This window comes from Arvicanthis niloticus, chromosome 18 (genome assembly GCF_011762505.2).
Source record: "Arvicanthis niloticus isolate mArvNil1 chromosome 18, mArvNil1.pat.X, whole genome shotgun sequence".
NCBI lineage: Eukaryota > Metazoa > Chordata > Mammalia > Rodentia > Muridae > Arvicanthis > Arvicanthis niloticus.
In genome coordinates, this window is record NC_047675.1 from 49,532,848 (window position 1) to 49,552,618 (window position 19,771).

A 19,771-nucleotide genomic window follows, 5' to 3' on the forward strand; every position below is an offset into this window, starting at 1 on the left:
CTTTGCAGAACTCTCTGTGTGTTCTGCTTTGTTTCCTGCCGTGTAGAGACCCCGTGCCTCCTGCGTGCCAAGCAAACACCTGGCACTGAACTATATTCCCAGCATGGTAGAATTCTGGAGATGAAGCCTTCAACAACTCTTTTCTTGCCATTTAGTCTGGCTCTTGTGAGGTGAGCACAGATCTTTGAGTTAGCAGGCGACCCTCAGTGAGACACAACTGCAGAGATGCTGCCCAGCCGCCGACACGGGCATGTGCCGCTGCACTGAGAGCGGTGCCTACGGTTACCTGCAAAAGTGTATAAACGTTAGGAATTCCATGGGGCAGAGAGAACGAGCAGATACATAACCAGCCCAAGTGCTCGGACGTCCTCTAAACAGTTTAAGAATACATTCCAATGTCCTAAGGTAAAAGTATCACAGGAAACAGAAACGCTTATGAAAAAACTGTTTTAATTAAGACCTTAAAATCAGATTTTTTAAAAAGGTTTGTATATCGTTTTATTTTAAATATGACTGGACTCTCAAACATTTTCAGATGGTTCCAGCATTTTTAAATTAGCTCACTGCTCCTACAATAGGAAAAAGTTAAAGATCAGTTTGTTAAAATTTTTATAGGTTCAAAAAGTAATCACCATCTTTTTTTAAAAGGAGAAAATTTGAACCCTAAAACATTAGGGACTGGGGTGTGGGGAGTCACCGCTAATTCATACTGACTTATTTGCAGTGTATGAACATTAAATGTTCTCCAAAGTCCTGATCATTTGTGCTCTGTGTAAAAAGGATGTGGCAAACCTTTAATCCCAGCACTCGGGAGGCAGAGGCAGGCGGATCTCTGAGTTCAAGGCCAGCCTGGTCTCCAGAGTGAGTTCCAGGACAGCCAGGGCTACACAGACAATCCCTGTCTCGAGAAAAGGAAGAAGAAAAAAAAAAAAAAAGAATTTGGTAACGATACCAGCAGGCCTCTCAGCAAACCCCAGCCTGCAAAAGGATACATGTCTGTTTTCTGAGGCAGTCTGAAGGCCAGGGTTGGGGTCCTGTGTCCCTCCCCCACCTGTCTTGCTGAGATTGTCAGGTGCAGTTTGATGGTGTAGAACATGTAGGCTTTACAAAGAGTGATTCTCAGCAACCTGGGCTCCTGCTAGTCACCCTTACCTGACACTCGGGGACTATGCAGTTAACACAGTTATCACTAGCAAGGTTGTATTTGGACAACATGTAGAACTTACTCTTTAATTAAATATACACCTCAGAGGGAGGGCTCTGTACACAAGGGACTGTACAAAACTAGGTAAATATTTTAAAAGCTTTTAAAAAAAACGCTTGTGATTCTTTAGTATGCATTTTCAAAGCCTGATACAGTCTTCAGAGGACATCCTGTGACAATCTCACATGGAATGAAATCATTCTGCCTTCTAGAAATTATCATACTCAAAAACCCAAAGTAAAAATATCGTGGAAATGTTCAGCCACACGCCCAACGCTGGGTTTCACCCAGCAAGCTCAGATGCTGAGTGGGTGCAGGCAAAAGATCTCCCTGTCTCAGGAAGAACACGGCGCTCGTCTTCTGGGAGTCTCTTCTGCAGGGTGGCGAAGGCACCCATCTCATAGAAAAACCTGTTCTTTAAAACCTTTTTTAAACCCTGACAGTGGTTCCCTATTAAAGGAAGAACGTTACAGTCAGACCAGCACCTGCCCTATTCTCTCTCCCACAGCATGGCAGCAAAGATTGCCAAGCCAGAGACCAAGCAATCAGGTTTCCAACCCAGACTACCAGCACTGTGCACGATGCCGTCATTAAATCCTGTAGAAGGAGAAGCATAACGCAGGCAAGGACACACTAATGGTGTCTGCTGGTCCCATCCCCACAGGCCAAACAAACCCAGTTTGTTAAATGTCACTGCAGATTACAAGTTCTCAATATCTTCATCTGCGCTCTCTCTCTCAGAAGAGGGGAACGGCGGTCAGACTTAAGCAGCTGCCTGCAGTTAAAGGAATGCAACTCAAAAGAAATTTCATCATTGCTGTAAACATGCTCTGCACGCCGCTCGCTGGAATGTACCAGAGCTATTAAACTACGTATTAAATAAAAGCCTAGGGATGACTTAGGGAGAAAAGGTGACCCTCACTCTGGCCAGAAAATTCTTAAATATCACAGTCTACATGAAGACGAAGTGAAAGGAAATCTATCAAGTGTAATCATTCCGCAGCCGCCGAAGCTCTGGCTCGTCAGGAACAGACCGGATCTCCATGTCTGCTTTCAGCTGGGTGTCAGCTCCGTGCATGGCGAACTGGACAGGATGCCCTGCCAGCCGTGGACTCTGGAGTTGAGGAGAAAGGACAACTCTGACTGGATGACCGGAGGGGTGGGTGGGAAGCGCCTAGAGCCGGTTAAAGGCACTCGGTGTGGGTATCTCCAAAGATTAAAATCTTTAAAATAAAACTCTTACAAGAATATCAAGACTTGGGGATTTGTCTTCATAAACAAGCCAGCATCTATGGCTTCCATGGTCTGTCCCACTACTAAGGCAGGTGACCAACTGTCATGAAAGCAAAACCATCTCTTGGCATTTCCTAAGGGGGGCCTTGCAGGACCAGTTTCTTCCACCTGTGTGTGGTCTCATTTGCCAGTTTTTGTTTTCCTTTTCCTGCATGAACGCTCCAAAGGAGGCCCGGGATCTACGCCCTTGCTGAGTAACACCGCATGTACTCAGTCAGCCAGGGGTTCTCTGCAGACGACGGCTTTACCCTCTGGTTCTTTTCCACATCCACCGAGTGAGCCCGCTGCCTCTGGGCAGCCAGCTTCCTCTTCTCCACCTGTCTTCTATTCTTGGCTCGAAGGGCTGATTCATGAATCTACAGAAAGGTCAAAAATAAAGGTAGTAGCTAAGTGGGTTAGAGCTGATTTTTAAAATATCTAAAATTAGTCTGGGGATACTGCTTGGTGCAGCCTAGCACACACGAAGTCCTGGGTTTTATCCCCAGGCATGGGGGTGCACACCTGTAATCCCAGCTCTCGGGAGGAAGAACCAAAAGGATAATAAGTTCAAAGCCAGCCTTGGCTACAAAGAAAGCTCAGTGGCCAGCCTGAGGTACATGAGACCCTGTCCTATGTTACTAGTCTGATTCCCTGAAGTAAAGAGTCAAGCCCTACTAGTCTATGGCATCACCGCTTGCTTCACAGAGTGAACTATCCAGTCACCACCCGTTACCAAGGGCAAAGCTGAGCAACAGAAATTTAGGAGAGATGGCTTCTGCAAGAACAACTACTGCTCTTGCAAAGGTCCTGAGCTCAATTCCCAGACCCCAAGCTGGGTGGCTCACAACGGCTCACAACTGTCTGTAACTCTAGCCCCAAGGGGATCTGACGCCTCTGACCTCCAAGGGCACCAGCAATCATGTATACAGACCCACACATACACATGACTAAAAATAAAAAGTATTTTTTAATAGGTAAAAGTTTAGACTGAAGTGGTAACCAGCTAACTTGCATGCATCCAATCTAGGACCAGCTTGGGAAAACCGCTGCTTTTTAGGGGTTTGTTTGTTTGTTTGTTTGTTTTGAGACAAGATCTTGCATATAGCTCACTACATAGATCAGTCTGGCTATAAACTTCAGGGATCCTTCTGCTCTGCCTCCAAAGCACTGAGATGATATGGGTACCACCACACCAAGCTCGAGAAAACTGTGGGCACCCCACCACAATAAGCAGGTCAAAGAGTTAGTTTTCTAGCATGCTTTAAAACACTGCACTAAAACTGTGGAGGACAGCCAGATGCAGGCACACGAGCCTGTAAAATCCCGGAATTTGGCAAGAGAATCAGGAGTTCAAGGTCATCCTCAGCTACAGACTGAGTTTCAGGCCAGTTTGGGCTACATGAGATCCTTGTGTGTGTGTGTGTGTGTGTGTGTGTGTGTGTGTGTGTGTGTGTGTGTGTGTGTATGTGTGTGTGTACACACATATATATGTCAGGGGAGCTTATTAGTTAAATTAGTCCCAGGGACTTGTGAGAATTCTTTTAACAGTTCCCTTGTCTCAGATTCCACCTCAGATAAACAGCATCTGCCACCTACATGCTGCTCCAGGAACTTGCCTGGCATCACAGGGAAACCCAGTTTGCAGCTCCTCTTCCTGCCTGTTCTTAAGGCGTCCCTGACATTCAGCTGGTGCTGACACGGTAATTGTTTCACAGCTACAGCTGAGGGTCCTCGTGTCTAAAATGTCTCAGGCCTTGACAGAATGACAAACCAAGGCTGAGGCAGACGACTGTAGCTCATGGGAAGAAAACACTATGGCAGACAAATGGGTAACCATCAAGCTGAATCTCATCAGAAGGAAAAACAGAGGTCCCTAGTAGATGCCAAGTAGTCAGACAAGCTGAGGAGAAAGCTTTGGTTAAGGATACCAGGTTACCAAAGCTGAGGGAAACTGATGCCTCTCCAGGGGATAACGCCAGCTTCCATTGTGCTACTATTATCCCTGTGGCCCAGACCACAGAACTCACACCACAATGACATCTGCCTCTTCCTGTCATCAGACCTTAGCCCTGGCTGTGGCCCCAATCAACCAAAGTCAACTCCATCTTTCTAGGACCAGAGCCCCCTTCTTTTGGCTCTCATGGACCCCCACATGACCCAAGGACCTCCCATGGCCCCAAGCACCATAGCCACTGGCTCGGTTCAAGGCACACCTCGTGCACGGAGGCCGATGCGCAGACGTTGTGTGTCTTCTGGCTCCCCAAGTCCATCTGCTTCTCTCCCCAGCCATAAAGAGCAAACGGGTGCTTGTTCTCTTTTATCTTGCTTGTCGATCTTTGGGGGCTTCTGGTGGCTTTTTTACTTCCTCTGGCACATAAGGCACTAGGCTGTTGTCGAGGTCCGGAGCCGCTGGGCGCCCCCTCAGTCTCTTTTGTCCTGTGTTCTTCAGGTTTCTTCTCTTCTATGTCCTTTTTCGGTGGTGTTTTTTAAAAAAAAAAAAAAAAAAAAAAAAAAAAAAGAGATGAGATGAGATGGGAAAACTTTAAATCAAGTTCATATATAATGACTTAACCTAAGTTGAAAAAAATAATAAAAATTTCATCAAGTCAGTTACGTGGTTCACTTAACTACAGGTTTACTTAAAGCAAGCTATGCACCTACAAGGAGGTGGCTGTCCAAATGAATCCAAAGGCTCTTGTCACACGACAGGATGTGGTCACCACAGCCACTTGAGTGTACCCTTGACAGCGTCCCCAGAGACACTGAAACAGGAGTGGCCTCATGAGCCAGGGCCACAGTGTTGTGCTTGGGTGTGATATCCTCCTCGAAGGCCCGGCTCGTGAGTTTGAACATCTGACCCCCGCTGGGACAGGCGGCTGCTTGAGGAGGTTGAGGAATCTCTGGGAGGTGGAGTCTCCATGGAAGAGGTGAGTCACCACAGAGTGAGTATTATGGGTTGTAGCCTAATCCCAGTTTTGACCTGATTTCTGTTTCCTGAACCATCAAGATATAAGCAAGCAGCCTCATCCTAGCCACCACGAACTCTGCAGTACCTTCCCCATCATGATGGAGCATACCCTCTCTGAGGACAGAGACCCTTCTTCCCTTCAGATATCTCAGTGATGAGAGAGGAAACTGATGCAGATGGTGGGAAGGGATGATGAATGATGTCGGCAGACCTGAGGAGTGGAGGGTCTTGAGGGGAGGGGATATATGTGGTTGCCCAACCTGAGGTAAACGTCAGGTATTTTAAGAACATTCCAGAATGTCTCAATTTCCCTTACCTCCTTCTGACATTTTAATACCACCGTCCTTTATAAGACATGAGTTTTGCATAAATCCTCCTGAGCCTGTTTCCTTCCCACCTACACACACACTGGAACATGAGCTCCATGTGAGTCACCCGCTGCTCAGGCATTACGCACATACACTCCTCCATCAGCTGCTGCAGAGCTTGGTTCTTCTTGACAACTACACAGACTGCTGGAACAAAAAGGCTGAGTCCCCTTAGCCCCTCAGCCCCTCAGCCCCTCAGCCCCGGGCTGGGCTCCTGTTTCATATGCCTTTCCAGGAGAGTGTTCCCGTGTGGGCGATCCAGACTGCAGGCCTGAGTGTGGGAAACCTTCACTTCTGCCTCAGCTTCAGCCTGAGCTCTAACAACCCATCCATTGCATCACATGACATCTCAAGTATCACGTGACACAAGTCACACCTGGGGTCTAACACCTACACCCTGGGCCAGACCACAATCCCAACAGAGGAGCTTCCCAGGGTAACGGAGCACCAGGCTCCATTAACTTCTGTCCACTCACTGCCTGAAACCACGTCTCTGCACGTCGTGCTCTTACCCTTCCTCGCCTTAGTATAGGATGAGGAAAAGTGGGAACCTGAAGGCAAAGAGAAAAAGTCGCTTGGGGCAGGACCAGGAGGTCAATATGGAGACTAAGGAAGTGTGTATTGACCTGAGGTTTCAGTTTCCTCACCCCCTCTCCTCCGGATCTGCCAGGAAAGCATGCCCAGAGAGGACAATAATGCCCTTCTGTGAGGGAAAAGCTTATGCTGACCAGCGAGAGACCCGGAGAGGGACCGTCCACTGAAAGGGAAGAGGGATTGTGAGCAGTTCTAAGGACAAATGCACACACAGAGTCGACAGCTACAAACCCAGGAGCAGGAGACACCAGGAAAACAAAGCCTTTCTGTGCCGAACTTGGATTGGAGGTGGTGGTGATTGTACGTTAGAAATCATGGGGGGTTATGGGAAATGTTAAGCTTAGAAATACTGGGGCCCTGTCTATATTTTAAGATGGGTTGGTTAAAAGAATAGAGCCAAATGATTGCCAGGAAAGCTGACAGCAGACCAGGGTAAACAGACATACTGGCACCATGCTGGCACTGGGTGGGGTGGGGTGGGGTGGAGGCAGGAGAACCTGATTGGTCTCCATGGATGTTCTAAGCAGATGGTCCTCCAATCTATGGACCCGAGGTATCCCAGGCATGAAGGAAGGATTGAACGGCCAAGCAGGCTGCTGGTGGACACCCACAGGCACTTTGAGAGAGAAGATGGAGCTGGGACCAGGGTCAGAGTGCACAGGCCTGCCCAGGAGAAACGTGGAGCAGGAAGCCAAAAGGGCACAGTTGGATCCCGATCCCTGAGACACTTAATGATCCAGAGAGAAAGAACCCAAGAGCAGGACAAAGAAAGGCTGTCTAGAAAAGTAAAGAGAGAGCAGAAGAAAACCTGAGGACGCGCCACATTCCACAGAAAAGTCAGTGTGCTGGGACAGAAGCCCTAGAGCTTACCAGTGAGGCTCTGGTGTGGGAGGGGACACCTCGGGTCAGGGGTCAAGCCAAGCACAGAGCAGTGAATCGACCCGTTTCACCATAGGGCCCAAAACAACTCAGTGAAGTACAAAAGCCACTGCCCACAGGACCTACACAGGACCTCAAAGTCCAAATGACCCCTACAAATAATTTTTCACATGGCATTACCACAGTGTGTACCACAAAGTGTCACAGAAGACAGCCCAGCATCCAGGAAGAAAAAACAATGCAGAGACAACCAGCTGGCACAATAGACTTAAGAACTTAAATTATCACCTACAGACTGTGAAATAATGGTGCTCACACTCTGTGCTTAAGAGGGGGAAAAACGGTGCTTGAAAATTATTCCCAGCAGGAGACAAAAGATGGACAGAAACAGAAGAAACGAGATAAAACGTATTGCTGTAATTTTAATATTTATAAAACTCTCAAAATCGTGCCTGGCACATGGTAATTAAGATTTAAGTATATGCTTTTAAGGTCCGCTTTGAAAGAATGATGTTCAAAAAAAGGATATTTTCAGGCAAACAAAAACAGTATTTCCAACAAAATACAGGGGAGGATTACAAGGCTTGTCTCACCGACCGAGAGAACAGTCAAATTCAAGTAATAAACCCAGGCTTTAGGATGGAGCTGCCCAATACAACAGCCTGTAGCCACATGTGGGTATTAAAAATAAACTCCAGTAAATTAAAAGTAAGTAAAATGAGATGACAGTGCTTCTCTGTTAGACATGTCACAAGTCAATCATTCAGCAATGCCATGGTAGATGCTAACTTGCTACCACAGATGTGTGCTGGAGTCCGGTTGTAAGGGGGTGGGGAGAATGCAGTCAGGCAGGGAGCTGCAGCACTCCCATCAAGCAGATGTGGAGCATAGATGAGATTTTCAGAGCCAAAGCCAGAAAAGGGGCTCTCCCACGTTTACAGCACTGGACTTACATAAACTGAAATTACACGAAACATATTCTCACAACCATTAGGGAAATGAAGCTACAGACATAGAAATAACTTTCAAATCCCTTTCATTTTTGAGCCCAATGTGGTAGCTAACATTCATAACCCCAGCACTAGGCAGGCTGAGACAGGAGGATTACTATAAATATGACTGAGTTGTAGGCCAGCTTCGTACATGATAATCACATATACGTATGTATATGCTTTTAAAAATCCTATTTGAACAAACATTTATGGAGTGAAGCCCAGCCTCAAAACAGCAACAAGAATTTCCATTTTGGAAATTTAAAAACACACACAGGGGTGGATGAAATGGCTCAGGGGGTAAAGAGTACTTGCTGTGTGAGCCTGAGACCCTGAGTTCAAATCTAGCACACCCGTGAGCAGTCGGCAACACTGTGCACCCGTAACTCCAGCACTGGGGCTGGCAGTGGTGAAGAAAAGAATCTGTGCAGCTCACCGGGGCCCAGCCCAGCTCCAAGTTCAGTGGGATGCGGCTGGAAAAACACATCAAGTACTTAGTGCCCCAAACTGTGCATTTCAAGAAGGCTAAAATGGTAAACTTTGTGTTCTATGTATTTTACCACAAGTTATTATAATCACACTTGGGAGATGGAAGCAGTTGAGTACAGAGTCACCTCAGCAGGACACTCACTCTGAGGCCAACCTGGGTTATTGGATAGCAGGTGCCCATAATCCCAGGGAGGTTGATGGAGGACCTTTAGTTCAAGGTCATCTTGGAACCTCTCTTAAAAACAAAATCAGTGTATGGTGGCTTTAATCCCAGCACTTGGAGGCAGAGGCAGGGGGATCTCTGAGAGTTCAAGGCCAGCTTCGTCTACAGAGTGGGTTCTAGGACAGCCAGGTATATGTAGAGACCTTATCTCAAAAAACCCAAGAGAAAAAAATAAAAGCAAACAACAAAACCAGCCAGGCATGGTGGTGCAAGCCTTTGATCCAAGCACTCTAGAGACAGAGGCAGGAGGATCTCCATGAGTTTGAGGCCAGCCTGACCACATAGTGAGTTCCAACCTAGCCAGAGGTACGTACTGAGATTCCCAAGAAAAGAATCCATATAGATAAAAGTTCTTTTGGCACAAAAACAACAACAACAAAAACCCCTGACGGTTAGAAACTAAAAGTTAGTGTGATAAAAAACAAAACCAAACAAAAAAATTAAACAGATTCACAAACTTCTCGAAAGCCTAATCAAGAAAGAAAGAAACAGGCCAGACATTGTGGTGTCTGTCTTTCCTAGCACTCCAAAGGCAGGTGGATCTCTATGACCTCAAGGCTAGCCTGCTCTACACAGAGTTCTAGCTAGGGACACATAGTGAAACCCTGTTTCTAGATGGATGAATGAATGAATGAATGAATGAAGCAGTGCTGGAGAAATAGCTCAGCAGTTAAGGGCACTTTCTGCTCTTGGAGAGGACCTGGCCTCACCACCAAATCAGATAGCTCACAACTATCTGTGATTCCATTGCCATGAAATCCTGTGTCCTCTTCTGTCCTCCACAGGAAACTGCATGCACATGTGTATATGCACACACAGACATATACATATAAGTAAATAAAAATAAAGCAGGAGATTCTGTTTAAATGAATGCTCCAATATTTTCCTCCCCAAAGTCCTACTCGGTAAAGGCCGGAAGGCACAATGATGAAGGAAGACCAGGAGAAGCATCGGCACCACACAAAATGTTCAATAAAATATTGAGAGATGCAGATAAGACAGAAACACAGACTCAGATCAGTTAGAGGAGGCCCACTGCCTGGAGAGCAGCCCAAGACAAAAGCTGAGCCCAAAAATGATCCACAAGGCACAGGGTTCAAGGCCCAATGTCAGCCAGCCCCCACTCCACCCTTTCTGAAAAGCAATAGATACATCTCCACTGAGAACTGGGTCAGGGCACCCCAACTCCAGACTTGAGCAGATGACTGTAACTTCTAAAGAAAGCAAGTTGAGAGGGAAAGATGCTGTCTGACCCACAGAGGAACTGGAAAGGTGGGGCCCCCATCAAGCTCCGGTTTATTGCATGCTGTCCCAAAGACTATCTGCACACTGTGAGGAGGGCCCAGCATAGGAGGAAGCTTTGCAAGTGTTGATATAGCAACAGCTCAGCTGGTCTCTCAGCAGGGGCCAAGGATAATACCCACCAAACAAGGTGTGCCAGCCTAGGAAAAGAGCCTGTGTCTAGTCCACAGAGCCTAACATGCATCAGGGGTGGTGCTGATTTTGGCTGGGCTTCATATTTGCAGCAGTGGATAATCCTTTCATGGTCTTTCTTCTCCCCCCACCCCCACCCTTTTTGCTCTGGTTGTCCAGGAACTCACAATATAGACCAGGCTTGCTTCAAATTCACCTGCCTCTCAAGTGCTGGGATCAAAGGCATGCACCAGTGTCCACCATCTTTCATTCTACTCAAAGTGCCTAGTCCTCTCCTCCCTGAATGCCAGAGTACTGTCTAAAGATGGAGAAGCACAAGGTCCTGGACCTGGGATGCCAGCACATGAGGGTGATAGCTTCCTAGCAGGACAGGAAGCATCAGCACATAGAAAGCCCTCCTCTATAGCTTTCATCCTGGGCTCCAAGCATGTGGCAGATTGACTGGTTCCCCTGGGGCAAGATGAGAGGCACCATCTGGGAAGGACACCCAGGAGACTCCCAGAGGGTAAATTTTAAATGCCCCAGAGAAACACCTATGTCTTTCTCTTATACAGCCAATAGACAGGCCAATAAACAACCCGAGGATACCACATCTGAGTCCCTCAGAACTCTTTAAAGCCTCAGCATTAAATATGAGCAGATAGGTCAGGAGCAGACATCTGGTTATGCCTGCCCCCAGTGTGTGTGTGTGTGTGTGTGTGTGTGTGTTATGCATATGTATGTGTGGATGTTAGAGCAAAACTTTTAGAAGTTGGTTCATTCCTTCCATCATGTGGGACCCAGGAATTGAACTCAGTTTATCAAGCCTGGCAGCAAATTGCCTTTCTGCACTGAGCCATCTCACTAACCCATTGGGTACATATTTTAACAAAAGAGACATGGAGATGGGTGTAGTATTTTACACCTGCAATACCAGCTAGCTAGGTTAAAGCAAAATGGAGAGTTCAAGATCAATGCCAGAGACTACATAGATGACTCAGCAATTAAGAGCACTGGCTGTTCTTCCAAAGGACCCAGGTTCCATTCCCAGCAGTCATATAGTGACTCACAGTTGTCTGTAACTCCAGTCTCAGGAGATCCGATGCATTCTTCTGGCTTCCCTGGAGATTATATCCATGTAGGCAAAGCACTCATATACATAATATTTTTTTAATCCAGACAGGGTTTCATTACATAGCCCTGGCTGTCCTGGAACCCATTATGTAGACCAGGCTGACCTGGAATTCACAGAAATCTACCTGCTTTTGCCTCCTGAATGCAGGAATGAAAGGCTTACACCACCACACCAGGTAATAAAATAAAATTCTAAATTTTAAAATGTTAGAAGTTTGATCCAAGAGGCTTATCAGCCAACAAAGAAACAGATCTGTAATCCTAGTACTCAGAAATCTGAGGCAGGAAATTTTCTATAGTGTGAAATCAGTCTGGACTACAGTGTAAAAACCCTGTCTCAACAAAGAGAGAAAAGGAGGGGAGAGAAGAAAAGGATTAGTGAACGATGAAGCAGAGGAAATGACTTTAAATGGTATTAGGAAATCTTGACCTGCAAGAAGCTTCCATGTTCAAAAACCCCAGTATAATGAACGAAGGAAGGCAGAAAGGCACCACAGAATCTGAGTCTGCCTAGGAGAAAAATAACATTCTGAAAGCTTCTGCCTCCCACCAAAAAGATGCTGAGAAAAGAAGTAGAAAGAACAAGGAGTAGGCACGAGTAGGAAGTGGGGCAGGAATACTTTCCTAATTTTTGAACAGGTTGTTTAAAATAATGCACACGTAAACTTTACCAAAAGTAAAATGTAGTTGAAAAGTGTGGCTGTAGAATAAGGAACTGGAGAGGGACTAACAGGCCGGCAGCCCGGCATCTTATCTGCTGTAGACCAGGAATGGCACAGCTGCCTGGCATCCAGAAGCTGGGCTAGATTCCCTAGTATCACAAAAATAAATCTGAAGGTGGTCTCCACCAGTTTTCAGAGCAATACTGTAATGACAGTTTTGGCTTCTTAAAAAAAAAAAAAAAAAAGAGTTATAGTAGGCGAATATGTTTTTGTTTTAATCCCAGGTGTGGGATAAGAGGCTGCTTCACAGCAGGTGATTATGATTTGCCTCACTCACTAGCAGGGTTGCGATTTTTGCCAGCTGCAAAGTTTAATTCTGGGGACTCTGGAGAGGGTATAAATGAGAGAGTCCCTAAAGAGCCTGGGGTGACTGCTGCTCCTAATTGCTGCTTGTCAAGTTGTTGTGAGCAAAGAAATGAGAGAAGAGACTGGAGATATCCTGATGATGAAGACTGGACTTGTCCAAGAAACCCAGTGCCCCTAATCAGAAGAAAGTTGTCTAAAGAAGTCTAACTTTCCTCTCTAACTCTTTCTCTCCTACCTAGTGTTTGGGCTTTGTAAGGGATTGGAATGGAATGAGGGTTGGAAGGGTGGTAGATAACAGAACCCAATAAAGTAGCCCCCGCCCCCCCCAAATACACCAACACAGGACAGCTAGAAAAGTACAGAATTCCTACTAACAAAGCACTCCCACCTCCAACATAGCAGGTGGAACTTAACAAAGAATTTTTCACAGCCATTTCTCAAATAAGAAAAAGGCAACTGATCCCATTCATTTGAAAAAAGCCTCCAGAGAGCAATACAGAAGTAGAAACAAAAACAAAGGGGAGGCCGATACAGTTCCCTAAACACACAAAGAGAAACAAAACCCTCTAAATAACATCTCTTACAAGAAAAGATACAGTGTACCCACCGCAAGAACCCAATACTTGTTACAAGTAGCGGGTAGTGCCCTCCTGTAATCCCAGCTGTGGAGGATTCAGAGTTGAAGCCAGTTTAGGCTACTTAAGAAACCTGTTTCCAAAATGGGGGGAAAAATCACAAACAATAAACTAAATACTTTCCCCTTTTGAAACAAAGTCTTGTGTATCCAGCTGACATGTAACTCACTTCTGCACCTCCACCCTCAACCTAAGTTCTGAATTACAAGCATGCACCACCATGTGTGTGCTGAGACTCGAACCCAGGGCTTTCATGCATGTAAACAAGCACTCTGTCCACTGAGCTGCCAGGTGTTTGAGACGACACATATGCTTAACTTGATTTCAGCATCACACACTTTATACACACACGTTACATGGCAAACTATAAATTGTGTAATTTTTATTTAATAACTTTAATTTTTTTTTAAAGGATAGACTGGAGGGTTAGTTGCACAGTGCTTTCCTAGTATATACAAAGTATTGAGTTCCATTTCCTGCACCATGAAACTAACTCTCACCCCCGCCCCCAGGAGAAATGAATGAAATAAAATAATTCAAGAAGACTCCCCAGAACTAAAGATAGTTTGGAGGCGGGAAAGATGGCCCATCAGTTAAGAACACAGGCTGCATCCCAGCACTTGGGAGGCAGAGGCAGGCAGATTTCTGAGTTCGAGGCCAGCCTGGTCTACAGAGTGAGTTCCAGGACAGCCAGGGCTATACAGAGAAACCCTGTCTCGAAAAACAAACAAACAAACAAACAAACAAACAAAACAAACCACAGGCTGCACTTCCAGAGGACCTAGGTTCTATTCCAAGCACCCACGTGGAGGCTCACAACCTCCAGTTCCAGGGGCTACGACACTCTCTTCTGGTCTCTAAGAGTACTGGGTGTACATGGTACATATTCATATATACAAGCAAAACACCCACATGCATAGAATAAAAAAGTAGAGAAAAAAATTAAGAGAGTTTGGTGTAGGGACTTGCAAGTGATCTATATCAATTCCTAAGAGTCAGGACAGACAGAAGATTCTAACAGTCCCCCTGGGGGCAGTCATAGGTATGGATCAAGGTTCAGGACTCATAGCAACGGAGCAATGCCTCCAGATGTCTTAGAAATAAAGAGACGTCATCACAACCTCAAAAATTATGAGGGTTGTTTTTCCTCAGAATTTAACTTTTCATCCTTTCTTAAGCTGACAGATGACCTCTACCAATGAGGGTTTAAGATAAAGCATGGTGGCCGCTCTCCCCCCCTCCCCACCCCCCCAACCCCCCTACCCTCCCGTGTGAGAGAAAAGCTGGGAGTGCCTGATGCAATGCCAAGGACCCTCTTTAGACAACAACATCAAGCCTGCCACAGGGCAGCAGGCAGGCCAGACAGAAGTAGGTCAGTGGCCCCGGGGGATGAGTTAAGGTGCCTGTGATGATCAACCACTGTACTCGGCTACATTGTGTGAGAGAGAAAAAGGACCCAGAGAAGCAAAGTGGGTCAGCTTTGAGCACCCATGCGGTTTCCATGAGCCCAATATCACACAGAATACAATGACTGTGAAGATTGTATAAAAACGAGTATGTCTGTATTAGGAGAGCAGAAACTAAGTTAAGAGCCAAGGTAAAAACTGAGACTTGGCTGGGGGCAGGGCAGCAATAAAAGTATAGAGAAGTGAATACCAGCCAAGTGTGGCTGTGCACTGGCACTCACTTGTGTACTGGCGCTCACTTGTGCACTGGCGCTCACTTGTGTACTGGCGCTCACTTGTGCACTGGCGCTCACTTGTGCACTGGCGCTCACTTGTGCACTGGCGCTCACTTGTGGGCTGAGCTACTCAGGAAACTGGAACAGAGAGATGGCTTAAGCCCGAGAGTTTGAGGCCAACCTGGGCAAACAGTAAGACCTGGTCCCAAAATAAGAATTCAAATAAAAAGTGTATGGACAAGCCTATAGTACCAGCTTCCCATTCAGGAGACTGGAACAGAAGGTTCACACAATTGAGGCTAGCCTGAGTTACAGAGGATGTTCAAGACCAATGTGGCTTAGTGAGACCCTGTCTCAAAACAAAAGATACAAAGGGCGTTGGGAATGGGGTTTGGTGGGAGAGCATTTGTCTAGCATACCTAAGGTCCTGAGTTCAATCTTCAGTACCTCAAAAAGAAAAATGGGAAAAGCAGAGGAGCAGGAAGCAGGTTACCTAACAAGTAGACATCTGCTAGGGGACACCATGGAATAAAGTTCATGGAGCCACAAGATTCATGTAAAAGTCCTTGCACCTGGGCAGTGGTGGCAAACGCCTTTAATCTTATCAAAGGCAGGTGGATCTCTTGAGTTCAGGGGCAGCCTAGTGTACACAGTGTGTTCCAGAACACTCATGTCTACACAGAGAAACTCTGTCCTCGAAGTAAAAGTAAGACAAATGTATTTTAGAGCAGTGAGATCAGTGGTTCACCAGTCTAGTATTATAAAGGCCCCGTCAGGTACATTTCTCATATTGACACTGACCCGCAGGAGCCAGCAAAAGAACTGCTAATGGAGAATCCCGAAAGCAGACACATCTATTTTTTTCTAATGCCTACACACCAACAATTTTAGCAGGGATTTTGCGAATCTTTGGGGGAGGGCTCTGTATCTCCATGGAAACCCAAATAATCATGTGCTCCGGGCATTCCCTAACTAGGCAAACACGGGCACGAAGCACACTAAAATGCTGTCATCGGTTCTCATAGGGCACACACGGATGGCAGGTAACCTCCTCAAACCGCAGTGGGAAAAAGGAAAAGCCGGTTTATTCGTCCCAATAAAATAAACCCCACAGTTAGCAAAGGCTCAGTTTACTACTGGGAGACATGCTCCCCGCACCCACCACCTTCTGCCACTCTAATTGCTAACCACATCACAGAAGCATCAGGATGGTCGTCACAAGCGACCGGATGACAAGAAGGCAGCCCAGCCATGCAGGAACTAAGAACAGGCAAACATGGTTACCAAGAGCAAAGCAATCCGACCCTTTCAGACTCTGATCATAGATCCCTAAGCTCCCAGGGCTTCGTTTACAAAACTGAGATTTAAAAAAAAACAAAAAAACAAAACAAAAAGAAAAAAAACAAAGGCCCCATCGTATGACTTTGAAGGTTGAGGTGAGAAAATACATATTCCTAAACCAGTCACTGAGAAATAACTTTTTCATCACTAGACTCTCAGAAGATCTCAAAAAGGTGGCTGGCAACCATAGCGATCTCCAGTTGTGCTGAAGCACGGCCTTGAATCCAGGGAAACTCCAGGGCTCTCTGCTGACAGTCCCACTCCGCAAGGGCGGGAAAAGTGGCTCACAGTCTAACCCGAGTGTGCGTCTGGACCAGCGTATACAAAGAGAGTTGGTCCACAAACACACACACCATTTTTCAAAGATAGCGAGGCCAGGCCTTCAAGGCATTCACACAGACAACTATGACCCCATTATGACAGCTCGGGTGCTCTTAACTTCAGTCGGTCATCTTCGGAATGAAAAGCTCCTCTCGCCAAGAGGGATACGCAGAGACAAATAGATCCGCCATCTGGTGGATCGAGGGCTCACTGAGCCGGCCACGACCTGCAACCAAGGACCCCAGCCAGGGGGCACTTGGAGGTCATAAAGGGCTCCACCAAGAGTCACCAAATTAGGAAAATCCGGGTGAGAAGGCGGAGCTGCGGCCAGCACCTTCCCCGCTTAGTTCAGCAAGCGGATTCTGTCAAACCCAACCAAACCAAAACAGGAAGCGCCTGCCCAGAGAGCCGAGCTACGCGCAGCTCGGTCTTCCGAGCGACTCGCCGTGCCCGTACCTGGTAGCACTGCGTCCTGCTCCTCCGCGTCCCGCAGCTCCGCGCCGCGCTCCCCCACCGGCTGCTCCTCCTCCCGCGCGGAGGGCGCCGGGGGCTCCCCTAACGCGCCCCTGGGCGCCGGACTGGGTGAGGCCGAGCTGTCCGAGGGGCTGTCCGGGCCCCAGGCGTCCCAGAGCCAGGGCGCGTGCGCCTGCTCCAGCAGCCGGCGGCCCAGGCGGTAGCGCAGCAGCTCGCGGTAGCACGGCGCGTATTCGTCCCAGCGCGGCTCCCGGTAGCGCTTCATATACTCGCTCTTCACCCCGCTGCCCGGGGACATGGTGCCGCGCGCTGCCGACTGCCTGCTCCGCGCGGCCGCCTACGGGTCCGACCCGACTCGGAGGCGCGGCCCGCCGCGCGGTTCAAACCCGGAGCCCCGCCCGGACCGGAGGGCGGAGGCTGGGGCAAGGAGAGGCGGAGAGGGGGCGGGTCTGTGACGGATGTTTCTGGGAGAGGGCGGAGTCCTGGTGGGGGCGGAGTCGGGGCGGGGCGGAGTCCCGGGCTGGGAAGGCCCGTAGCTCAGGTAATAGCGGGGGCGGGGTTCCAGGAGGGATGCCAAGCGACACGACCTAGCTAGGTGGAATGGTCCTCGTGGGTGGTCACCTGGGGTGTGCTCCACTCGGTAGAGCTGGAGACTCAAGGTGACGGGACAGGGGATCTTAGGTCCCCAGGCACCCTCCTGGGCGAGGAGTCGGGGACTCTGGGAGCAGCGGCCTTACCTCTTGCGTGTTCTACCCTCCGCTCTCTGGAGGTCAGCAGAGATCGTGGCGCAGCAGCAGCAACAGCGCGAACAGCGTTTGCCCTAGCGCGTCCTCCACCAAGATGTCGCCGATGGAGCGGCAGCTTCGCGGTCCTACGGCAGCCGGAGGCGAAGGCGCCGCCCCAGCCTGAAGCCTGCACCTCCCCGCGCGCCCGCTGGGCCCCCGCCCGCTCCTGCCTCCGCGCCTGGGGCGCTGCTGTGAACCCCTAGCTCGCTCGCCCACTCGCTACTGGGGGCCTCGGGAGCAGGATTCAGCTATAGGTGCAACCTGCGCCTGTGAGCAACCAGCACCTAGACCAGGGCCAAATCATGTGTCCCAATTCCATCCTCTCTGTTCACAATGCTGGAGTACTGAGGCATTAGTGATTTGTATTGTTGTTGTCGTTGTTGTTATTTTGTTGTTGTTATTATTTTAATACATTCGCCTTCTCTGCCCCCTTTTTGAGACAAATCTCACGAGGCCTAGAACTCATTCCGAGCCCAAGCTGGTCTTGAACTCCTGATCCTCCTCCTTCAACCTCACACGTGCGAGAATTAACAGGTATGAGTCACCTCACCTGCCCTTGCCCTGTATTACCTACAGGCCAACTTTTGTAAAAATAAATACATACGTACGTATATACATACATACCCAGGGCCTGCTCAAGGACGTGGTGTGAATGTTTGGCTTGGGCTCTAATATACAATGTAACAGGGTTGTTACTGCTGATCCTGCTCTACAGACTCCTCGACTTGACTCAATAGCTACAGGAAGATAACATAGAAAGGGGGGAGGGAGGAAGGGAGGGGAGAGAGAGAGGGAGGGAGGGAGGGCGGGAGAGAGAGAGAGAGAGAGAGAGAGAGAGAGAGAGAGAGAGAGAGAGAGAGAGAGAGAGAGAGAGAGAGAGAGAGCAGATCCAAGTCAGGATGTTTCCATAAGCAGATTACTCTGGGATTTCTGCAGTTCAGTTTAACTATTCCCATGTGTCTACACCTGGACCCTTTCTTAGCTGAAAGACCTGAACATAAGACATTAAGGTTGCAGGGTGGTTCACAGCCTAGGTGACTGTCCTGAGACCCTGAGCTGATGAGTCTAATGGGATTGTCCAGAGCTGTCCAGAGCCATTTTCTGGAAGAAACAGAAATGGCGGAAGCTGCTGCTGAGATTCCTACAGAGGCCAGGCTCCTCCCCCTACCCCTCAACAAACCTCAGGAATCTCCTCACTGCACTCTGTTTACTGAAGCTGGCCAGGTTGATCTATGGTTTTAGCGATCAAAAGAAGTTTATAAATATTTAGTTACTAGACATGGAGGCACACCTGTAATCCTAGCACTTCCTCTGTCTCTGAAGCTGCATAAGACCTTGTCTCAAAAACTAGGTAAATACATTCTGAACAGTGTGGAAGAAATCGTGGTGTATGGTGACCTGAGAAATCCGCGCCAGGGTTAGAGCGGTTCAGCTTTTGCTGCCTGATTGCAAAATTCAGTGGATGGGCTTACTCGTGGTGCATGCCTAAAACACAGCCCTCTAGAGCTGAGGGGAGGCAGAGGCAGGAGGATAGTGAGCTCTGAGCCAGCCTGAGGGCCATACTGAAGCCCTGCCTGAGAGAGAGACAGAGAGAGACGGGAAGAGGAAGAGGAAGAGGAAGAGGAAGAGGAAGGAGGAGGAGGAGGGGAAGGGGAAGAGGAAGAAGAAGAAGAAGAAGAAGAAGAAGAAGAAGAAGAAGAAGAAGAAGAAGAAGAAGAAGAAGAAGAAGAAGAAGAAGAAGAAGGAAGAAGGAGAAGAAGAAGAAGAAGAAGAAGAAGAAGAAGAAGAAGAAGAAGAAGAAGAAGAAGAAGCAGAAGCAGAAGCAGAAGCAGAAGCAGAAGCAGAAGCAGAAGCAGAAGCAGAAGCAGCAGCAGCAGCAGCAGCAGCAGCAGCAAGGGATGTAATATCATGGTAGAGCACTTGTTCAAGAGAAGAACAAGTCCCATCCGCCTCTGATTCAGATTGCTACC

The 19,771-nt window shown here is 47.9% G+C and overlaps 1 protein-coding gene and 1 long non-coding RNA gene across 2 annotated transcripts; one reads left to right on the forward strand and one right to left on the reverse strand.

The window, feature by feature from the left end:
* Positions 1–433: 433 nt before the first annotated feature.
* Ccsap (centriole, cilia and spindle associated protein) lies at positions 434–17,865 on the reverse strand. The gene is made up of 5 exons (XM_076916035.1): positions 17,754–17,865; positions 16,960–17,433; positions 5,848–5,864; positions 4,690–4,944; positions 434–2,853 (listed from the first exon to the last, which is right to left on the reverse strand). The coding sequence occupies exons 2-5, from the start codon at positions 17,312–17,314 to the stop codon at positions 2,677–2,679; spliced, it is 804 nt and encodes a 267-aa protein (XP_076772150.1). The 5' UTR covers positions 17,315–17,433; positions 17,754–17,865; the 3' UTR covers positions 434–2,676.
* Positions 17,442–18,422, forward strand: LOC143435013 (uncharacterized). The gene is made up of 2 exons (XR_013104974.1): positions 17,442–17,557; positions 17,791–18,422. It is a non-coding gene; the product is annotated as an uncharacterized LOC143435013 (long non-coding RNA).
* The last annotated feature ends 1,349 nt before the right edge of the window (positions 18,423–19,771 follow it).

Excerpts from the sequence above, each read along its gene's own strand:
- Ccsap (XM_076916035.1), bottom strand. The coding sequence starts at position 17,314 with ATGTCCCCGGGCAGCGGGGTGAAGAGCGAGTATATGAAGCGCTACCGG. Across the intron at positions 2,854-4,689 it reads CATCGGCCTCCGTGCACGAG|ATTCATGAATCAGCCCTTCG; the intron begins GTGTGCCTTGAA and ends ACCTTTCTGTAG.